The 10290-nt window shown below is 41.1% G+C and overlaps 1 protein-coding gene across 1 annotated transcript; it reads right to left on the bottom strand.

Moving 5' to 3' along the window:
* Positions 1 to 5: 5 nt before the first annotated feature.
* bri3 (brain protein I3) lies at positions 6 to 5148 on the bottom strand. The gene is made up of 3 exons (XM_026165125.1): positions 4539 to 5148; positions 3440 to 3548; positions 6 to 1298 (listed from the first exon to the last, which is right to left on the bottom strand). Exons 1-3 carry the CDS (start codon positions 4687 to 4689, stop codon positions 1166 to 1168), a joined length of 393 nt encoding a protein of 130 aa, XP_026020910.1. The 5' UTR covers positions 4690 to 5148; the 3' UTR covers positions 6 to 1165.
* Between the last annotated feature and the right edge of the window lie 5142 nt (positions 5149 to 10290).

Consider the following 10290-nt stretch of genomic DNA (forward strand, 5'->3'; position numbering starts at 1 on the left):
CAAAATATAGATAGTATTCATTTTTAATTACAATAACATATAAAAAGTAAGAACCTCAATCATTACAGCGTGCGTAGTGTGTTTTCTAAAGCAAGATATATTTGTTTAAATCCCTCCCATCCAGTTATAGATCCTTTTCTTCTGTCGGGGGACAGTTTTATAACATCTTGCTGCGATGGAAGACGTAGACAGGGTGATACTGCAGATACAGAGACGTGAACATTCTTGATTGTCTGGCTGGGAGGAATGGTGCACGTTGACTTGTCGCGGAGGGAAAATCCAGATGTTATACACATTGATAGATTGCTTCGGTTTTTTAAATTCAGCATGCTTCCTTGAAGTAACTCTTAAAGGAGTAGTCTTCACTTTGAGTGTCCTCTTAAAGTAAGAAGTCTTGCGCAATTGAGGTTGTAAAGTCATGGGCATTTCAGATTATATCTACCTGAGGTCTGCATTGGCCCTGGAGAGCGCAACTCAGCAGAAAAGGAAAAAAAAAAAAAAAAGAAAACAAACGTTCAGTGCAAATATGGCCCCAAGAAATGATATCAACAAACAGAAACAGACAAAACTAATTCAAGTCCACTGATTCGGGTTTCAGCTGGAACACTTTATATCCAGGGATTTATATTCATCTCTAACATGTTCTGTGTCATTCCACGTGATACAAATAAGGAACAAAAGAACTTCCTAGAAAAACAAAAAGCTAATTCATCAAAGATCTCGAGTGCAATGTGAACTAAGCACAAGGTTAACCCACAAAAAAAGGGCCAGGCAAAAACAAAAACTACATATGCCTTGATTAAATGTGACTTGGCAAAACAAAGGAATCTGCTCAGATCCTCAGATAAAGAGCGAAATCATCGAAAGAAATCATGACTGATGGAATCGAATGATCACTCAGCATGTAGTGAAGGCACTGACAACAGCTGGACACATGTCAGAGTAGATCCTCAGCTCGCGGATGAAAACACATTTCTACACATGCCTCTAATAGAAAATCATGGTAATATCTACGTCATTTGTCGTATACATATATTTATATAACATAATGGCATAACAGCAATGTGCAATATTAACAAAGGATAAGAAAACAAAATGAAAATCCCAGATTATCTCTGTGTATGTATATGCATGGGAAGCGTGTGAGAGCTGTAGTTTGGTCCCCCTAGCCAAAGGTGGCGCCACAATTGGGACACCTTCTCTGACGCAGTGCAAAGCAGAAGAGGATACCCAAGGGGAAGAAGAAGATGGCGCACAGGATCCCCAGGCAAGTGAAGTCATCCTCGAGGACACCAACTCTGTAACACAGACACACACACACACCAGAAAGCATTAGTGAGGACTGTTTGGATGGGACCTCTGTTTATTTATCTACAACATACATTAAGAGCCAAAGCAGTGATTCCAGCCTTTAAAATATTTTATTTATCTCATCAGCCAAGTCTACACCTACGCCTCGATCTGATTTTTTTTATCCTCTGTGAGGATTTTCTGATGAGTTCTGACCTTCATCACATGCGTCAAACAACATTTTTCAGAACTCTCGTCTCTCTCCAATTACCTCTCGTACGAGCAACGCCTGATGTTTTGGGCTAAACGGTCATCAAGAGGAAACTGTTCAGTTGGCGTCTGACCTCATTCTTGAAACAGAAGCTCTTTACTCATCTGGTTCAATATTATAACTAATAAACTCAAAGGAAAATCTTAGAAACAAACAATCAGACAGAAAGTGTCAGATTGCCGTCCCTTATTAGACTCTTTGATTTATAACAAGAAAAAAAGAAGAAACAAAGATTGACAATCTATAAAAATAGAAGAAACAGGAAAGCAGAAGAGCTTTTATGCAGAGTGACAGTAAACACCGAGCTGGTCCCGTGACTGCACTGCACCGACCAGTGGGGCCAGTAAATCAGCTGGAGGCCCTGCAGCGCGTTCAGCTAGTCTCTGAAGAAATGAAAGCAGGTGCTTTCCGAAGTAGCTTCTCAGAGTCTCAGATTCAGTTAAATAAAAACAGACCTTTCTCTCCCTCTTAATTCTGGATCCTGCTGCGACAGTGAACTGTGTTTAACCTTTATATTGCTCCTAAAATAAAGTAACTTGCATTTCCGTTTGACCTCTCGCGCGATGTGCCATGTCATGGGTGTTTGCACAACTTATTTGGACACTGCTACCAGGAAACGGGCCGTCGCTGACCCCAGCAACATGGCCACAAATGCTGACTAAAACTGCGCCAGTGTTTTTCAAAGTCTTCCGAATGTCCGACATACTGCTGGCAGACTAAATACGTTTGGTTGTATGTCGACTTTTAAATGATAAAGTGCCGCACAGCTGTGCGTCATTCTGATTTTAGGAAGTGGAGAAACTTTCAATAGAAAAAAAAAAAAAGTGAAGAAGAAAATTAGTTATTGTTAAGTATTTATGGCATTTTTAGCTACTTAAGTCAATCAACACCACAATCTCCTTGAAATACGAATACATTACTTCATCTTCCACTAAGTTGCAGAGCTGAGAAAGCTGAGAAAAAACACATCAGAACTGCTTTTTTATTATTATTTGCAATATTCTGATTTGAATTTGATTTGCTAATCATTCAAATGAGTCAGAAACTTAAGAATTTATCTATTAAAAGAAAATGACTTTGCCTGTTTTTGGAGCTTATATGAGCTGCTTTCCCTTCAAGATAGCCGCCTCTTTTGGTTGTGCTGCAGTCATTTCTAATTTCAGTCACATGCTGGTTTTAGGTTAGTACCCAATTTTATTTTGTTCTCCTTTTTCTAGATTATGTTTAATAAATGTGTGGATCTCACTTCCCGTAACAGACTGGTAACAACAGCTTTCAGAAACCTCTGCGTTCTCATTTTAGTAATAATTTATAAATAATCCTGTTGAACTTGAGAAATTTAAAACTATACAATTAAGTCCCTAGAAATGAAATACAGTACATTTTATTATTCAAATTCAGAGTCCATCTCATTTCCATTTGATATTCATGTGAACTGTGCGCTTCAGTCACCTTTGCCTCCATCACATGTCTGAGGCTGAAGTCACCTGACTCTCAGTCACAGTGAAAACAACATAAAACCGTCAGCCGTAACTGAAAGTCATATCTTCTTAAAGTTAGATAAGACTTCAGGCCTGGTGGGAGATGTGTCAGACCAGTGAAAATAGAAATGCAAAATAACCGCACGCCGGGATAAACACGTTTTAAGACGTGCGCATTCAGACCATAACTGAGCCTCAAAAAGAACCGTTCTCAGAAACCAGGTTAACCACGGTGAGCACATGACACTCCACATGCTAATCTGGGGAATAATCAGTGGACCAGCTGTTTTTTTTTTACTGTCTTCTTCCTCAGTGTACAACTAGGAATCTCACCCAGCAACACAGCAGCTTTTATCAGATCTCCCTTATCCACGCTCTAACACGTCCGTGTCCTCACCTGCAAGCAGGGCAGCCTCCCACCACCACTACAGAGGGTTGGATGATGGCGTAAGTCCCAGGGTAAGGCTGCTGGGATACAGCAGGGGGCATCTGGGCTGCTGGGTAACCTGCAGATTAAAAGAAGCAGGTGAGACAAGTCACATGCAGGTCAAAGGCCGTGTTTATTACCACGAACAACACAATCAGATATTACTGACGTAGACTGCAATAAAACTGCCCTGAGCACCAACAGGAGTGTTAACTGGAGGGCTGCTGATTTCGCTCTTCAGCCATGTTTACTTTGCAGACCACAAAGTGAGACAATGACCTTTGACACAATACCCAGAATTCTCAGAAGTGTTTGCCATTCAGAGAAAACTGAAGCTTAACTAAACACAGACACACACACATCGCTGATTTATGATAACTGTGCCATAAAGCTTAAAAGACAGACTAGTTTCTCTGTTGAGAAGACCAAACACATGTGGTTCAGTAAACAGGAAGCTTCGTGCAATTACAAGAACTTGATTTAAGCACAGGATTGCTTCCTCGAATGCCGCCCTTATACAATCACAGTCAGGTGATGAGTGCCTGTACTTCATGTACAGCAGTCACGCAGTACAAAGACATACAACAGCATAGCTCCTCCGCTCTAGAAGAATTATTTCTGGATGTCAAAACTTTCACATCTTTAGATGATTTTGATTCCAAATAAATTAAGAAAAAAAATGATCAATCGAAGGTGATTTGATGACTAGTTGTGCAGCTCAGCATTTGTTTATTATTACTCCTTTAAATCTGGATATTGTCTAATTTAAACAAGAGAGAAAAAAGTCAGGTTAACCCAGATCTTTTCGCATAGAGCGCATGCGCAACATTGGAGCGCCTTGTGAAGGAAACTGGTTAGTCTTTGACGAAACTCGAAGTCTCTCACGTTTCACGAAAAGTTCCCTTTATAGCCAAAAACCTCTGTGGCGCACAAAGACTTATAGAATATAAAGGCCCACAATAGACTTCATTTAACCATAAAAGGAAGTGGGTTAACATTTTGTTAGTTACTTTACTTTCCGGTGTGCGCTTTAACCGTGGAAACGACGGAAATACTTGGGACTACTTGCCTTGACCAGCGGGGTACGCGTAGGGCGGCGGGGCCGCAGCGGCGATGGCCCCATAGTTGTGCTGCTGCTGCTGCGGGCCGTAGTCGTAAGCACCCGGGACGGCGTTGTAGGCGGGCGGTCTGTCCTGGAGAAGAGGTTTGCTGTCCACCATCTCGCCCGACGTAACGTGTCCTCAACTTGTCTCGTTGTCTGACCTCAAATCAGCCACACAAACATGCACACAAAGGGGGTCGAAACCGAACTACTTGGCGTTCGTTGCTACGGGAGGTTCGCTAGCACTCAGTGGCGACAAAATAAAAGAAAATACGCTGCGCAAAAATGAAACTTCGTCCCTCTCCATGCGCCAACTTTGTCCCCCGGGCGGCGCAACAACCCCAAACGTCCAGTTCAGAGACGGGAATGATCTGAGTGTGACTGGTAATGGTTAACTCAACTCCATTTCCCTCCTTAAAGTTGGTCCTCTGATACCAAAACAACAGTCATCTGTCATCGCAGCTCAGCAAAACTCAGCGGGAAGTCGGAAAGGCTTTTCCTTTCTGTTCGGATTGTCACAAGAGAAGAATCATGTGATGAGCTGCTGTAGCGCCTCTGCGCAGTGAAAGGCTTCTTAAAGCGACAGCGCATAAAAAAATAAAAGGCCGTGTGTGTGTTGCTGCATGCAGCTCACTGCAGTGCCTGCAGTTTACTGACAGAAAGAGAGCGATTATCTGCTGGTACCAGTTGATATTTGGTGATATTCTGCTCATAATTCAGGGATGGTTTGCATCATATTGGCTGTTGTTTCCATGCCTCAGAGTCTGAGCCAGACCTGTTTACTCCGTGACTTACATAACTGCTGCCCTTATTAGTACCTAGCGTTGCATAATATTGAGTTCACATCTTTAATCAGAGGACAGGAGTGCTGAAGAAATCTAAACGATCTAGCAAATTCCTGGCAATGGCAATCAGTCATAATCAGCAGATTATTAAAAAAAATGTATGTGCTAAAATGTTATTGCAAGAAAATTCAATATGGAAGTAGCAAAGGATAGTTTTGAGAATGGGTTTCGAAGCCTGAAGTTTAGCATTGTGGGTGCCACATGTGACCATATGCCTGGTAAGCAAAGGGCATCAATATATTATATGGGAACATCAACTCTTGGGTAGTATTTATACTTTTGTTATGTTGCCCATGGTGCACATTCCTGTGTTACTGAATCAGCACACATATAATAATTTATTGTTATGGTACGGGGTCTATGACCCAGTGTTTTCTAGTTTGTGGGCAGAATGCTGTTTATTTTTTGAATTTTCAGTGCTTCTCATATTCATGGTTATTTTTACGCCTTGTATTAAGTATGTTTTAGTTAGTCTTCAGCTCTTTGTGATTTCTGAGTTTCTCTCCATCAGTGTCTAGTCTCCTCTTGTGGTTAATCGGTCTTGTCTTAACATTAGTTTTTTCTCTCATCTCAGCGGAAGTTCTCCTTTGTTTGTTTCTTTTAGTGTTTCTTTGTACCTCTTATAGAGTTCAGTGTCACAGCAAATGCCTTCTTAAGTTAATTCCCTTGTCTCTGAGTCCTATGTTTGGGTCCTACCTCTGCCTGCTGCACAGTACATCCTTGACATTTATGTAAAGATACATAACAGCTGTTTATTTTTAATTGGTTTATAATTTGGAATTTAACTCTGCCCGAGTACATTTATGAACAAGAGGGCTACTTGTGTTTTGTGACCAAGTATGGAGAAAAGCAAAAACAAAGGAAGAGTCAATCATAATCAGGATATGGATGGACCAAATATAAATTAAGCAGGTGTGGGGTCACAGGCCTTTACTTCTTTGAAGTGAATTAGAAATTGACTAGAAATTGACCCCATTAAACTGTGTGTGTGTGTGTGTTTGTGTGTGTGTGTGTGTTACATGTATACTTCTTGCACTTGAGTCCTCTATGTCAGGGCAAATCTTTAAAAGAAATGCATTAATAAAGCAAACTCCCTCCTTTCATCTCAGCTCCTCAGCACCTCACCTCCATGAAGCTCTTTGCCTGTTTATGTCTATACTCTACTGCCATCTTGTGGCCATTGTCGTTGAAATCTGGCTTGTTTTCTACTCATAGGGAACTGTAGCCCTCTCTGATTTTCAGTGGTGTCCATCTTCTGGTAACAATGACTGGAGCTGGGAAAGCTGAGAGGCCAGAAGCTTTTGTCTGGTGGTTTCCGCATGCGCATTGGATAAACCTCTGTTCTTTCATGGTAAACCTGTGGGAGAGCAATGTTCAAGGGAAGCTGCCGATGGCTCTGCTTTCAGTGCTCTAATATCAGTTGGAATCTGCACTCTGTGTGGAAACACAGCTAGCATTAGCAAGTAAACCAGTTTCAGTGATTTATCAGTTATAAAATCATGCAACAAATTAGCAAAGAAAGCTGTTGACAATGATGGTGAGGGGAAAGCAACTCTGACCATGTCCGGTCTAATAAAACAGTCAAGTTGACCAGATGAAGGCTTAGAAGCACTTCCAGATTAGCATCTATGAATATATCTGAATGTAACACATTTAACCTGCTAATTTATCAAAACTCAAACTTCATTTTTCATTCATATTTTAAGGCCATTGTGAGTAGGCCAGACACATCTGTCTGCACTGTCTTATCCAAAAAAGACAAAAGGACTTGTGAAAACTCTTCATCATCTTCCAAATCTTGTCTCTCCTCAAAAATTACTGCAGTTCTCTGAGCAGAGGATCTCTTTGCTAACTTGCTAACTAATCAGTAAGGAGTCACCCTAGCAAGCTATTTGTTTGTGGTTCCCTACCCCTGATTTTCAGCTGCAGTAGAGTGTGAGGAAATATAGTGTTTCACCAAAAACAGAGAGAAAATGTGTTGGAATGTGGACACAGACATGTTTTGGTGTTTATAATGTAACAGTGTTTGAACCTCATGCAGGAAACAGCATGCAGGAAGAGGAAAAACTAAGGAGACAAAGCCAAACAGACCCAAACACCACAAAAGGTTAATCGTCCATCAAAAATTGGCAGACACTGCTTGGAAGAGCTGTTAGTACAGTTAATCTTACAGTGTTTGTGATTTGTCTGTGTGTTGCTGTTGTTTGTACCAGGCTAATTAAAGGTGGGCATATCAACCTAAATATCACTAATACCAATACCAGCACTGGTATCAGATTGATACTAACACGATAGGATCGATATGCTTGTTTCTATCCTCTAAACCTCAAACATGCACTATGAAAAATGTCTGAACCTTTCTGTGTTCACTGTCATGTCTATTTTATTTATAGTTTGTTGCACATTTTTAAAAACAAAATACCCAAAGTGCTTTAGAGATGGGCACATTTACTAGTTCCAAAATACATTCGCGGCCAAAAGTTGAGAATGACACAAATATTAGTTTTCACAATGTTTTCTGCTAAACTGCTTTTAGATCTTTGTTTCAGTTGTTTCTGTGATGTACTGAAATATAATTACAAGCACTTCATACATTTCAAAGGCTTTTATCAACAATTACATGACATTTATGCAAAGAGTCAGTATTTGCAGTGTTGGCCCTTCTTTTTCGGGACCTCTGCAATTCGACTGGGCATGCTCTCAATCAACTTCTGGGCCAAATCCTGACTGATAGCAACCCATTCTGTCATGATCACTTCCTGGAGTTTGTCAGAATTAGTGGGTTTTTGTTTGTCCACCCACCTCTTGAGGATTGACCACAAGTTCTCAATGGGATTAAGATCTGGGGAGTTTCCAGGCCATGGACCCAAAATTTCAACGTTTTGTTCCCCGAGCCACGTAGTTATCACTTTTGCCTTATGGCACAGTGCTCCACCGTGCTGGTAAATGCATTGTTCTTCACCAAACTGTTGTTGGATTGTTGGAAGAAGTTGCTGTTGGAGGGTGTTTTGGTACCATTCTTTATTCATGGCTGTGTTTTGGGGCAAAAGTGTGAGTGAGCCCACTCCCTTGGATGAGAAGCAACCCCACACATGAATGGTCTCAGGATGCTTTACTTTTGGCATGACACAGGACTGATGGTAGTGTTCATCTTTTCTTATCCGGACAAGCCTTTTTCCAGATGCCCCAAACAATCGGAAAGAGGCTTCATTGGAGAATATGACTTTGCCCCAGTCCTCAGCAGTCTATTCACCATACTTTCTGCAGAAGATCAATCTGTCCCTTTTTTTTTTGGAGAGAAGTGGCTTCTTTGCTGCCCTTCTTGACACCAGGCCATCTTCCAACAGTCTTCGCCTCACTGTGCGTGCAGGTGCGCTCACACCTGCTTGCTGCCATTCCTGAGCAAGCTCTGCACTGGTGGCATTCCGATCCCGCAGCTGAATCCTCTGTAGGAGACGATCCTGGCGCTTGCTGGATTTTGTTGGACACCCTGAAGTCTTCTTAACAAGAATTGAACCTCTTTCCTTGAAGTTCTTGATGATCCTATAAATTGTTGATTTAGGTGCAATCTTAGTAGCCACAATATCCTTGCCTGTGAAGCCATTTTTATGCAACGCAATGATGGCTGCACGCGGTTCTTTGCAGGTCACCATGGTTAACAATGGAAGAACAATGATTTCAAGCATCACCCTTCTTTTAACATGTCAGGTCTGCCATTCTAACCCAATCAGCCTGACATAATGATCTCCAGCCTCCTTGTGCTCGTCAACATTCTCACCTGAGTTAACAAGACGATTACTGAAATGATCTCAGCGGGTCCTTTGATGACAGCAATGAAATGCAGTGGAAAGGTTTTATTGGGATTAAGTTAATTTTCATGGCAAAGAAGGAGTATGCAATTCATCTGATCACTCTTCATAACATTCTGTAGTATATGTAAATTGCTATTATAAAAACTTAAGCAGCAACGTTTCCAATTTCCAATATTTATGTAATTCTCAAAACTTTTGGCCACAACTGTACATGCAAAGAATGTTGCTACTTTTAATTAATTGTTAATTTATCAGATTCAGTCTATGAGTTATTTTCAGGTATGTTTGAATAATAAATCAGTACTTTCACATAAACAACAACAACAACAACACATGCACACACACAAAATGAATATATTCTTTCTCAGTTTTTCCTACTCATCTTAACATCCCTTAGTTTTGTCCTGTGTCTCCTCACAGTGGGCCCAATCCACAGGTTGGGAACCACTGAGGTAATTCAAAGAAAGAAAAAAGTTTTTCAGTTGCTTGATAATTGTGATATATTACAACCTCAATTCGGTAATGTTTTGAATGTAGAACTTAGGGGACTATTTTTACTCTGGTGTTGGCGGATGTAAAGACTGTCTGTAACACTGACGGTAGATCAGTCCAAAGTTGGTGGCACAGGCAGGAATACTGACGCTCTGCAGGTTTCCTTTCCATCCAAAGACGCCCCTGTGTTGTTCAGCATTCTTACAACCAGAAAGGAGGACGTCTTTGAAATCGTGCAGAGTTGAGCCTGTCCCAGGGTTGGCCATCCACTTTGTCTAAAGCTTCTACTGTTTCCTGAAGATCAGGTGGATCAAAGTGCGCCTGTCCAAGGTGCTGAGCCGGTTTTAACATATCCCATCGGGTTCAAAAGTTAAGTTATTTTTTGTTACTCGAGTTTGTGGCGAAATATTCCAAACTGTAATCAAGCTCGCGCTTCAATAATTCATCTGGCGCTGAATAAATTATTAAAAAATGCCTGCTGATCAGCTGCAGCGGTCGGAAAAAAATATATCATGGGCTCTGGTGTTCGACCAATGGGAGAAAGAGATCCCACGCTCCTGCCGAGCTTCA

Source organism: Astatotilapia calliptera, chromosome 4, assembly GCF_900246225.1.
Source record: "Astatotilapia calliptera chromosome 4, fAstCal1.2, whole genome shotgun sequence".
Taxonomy (NCBI): Eukaryota; Metazoa; Chordata; class Actinopteri; order Cichliformes; family Cichlidae; genus Astatotilapia; species Astatotilapia calliptera.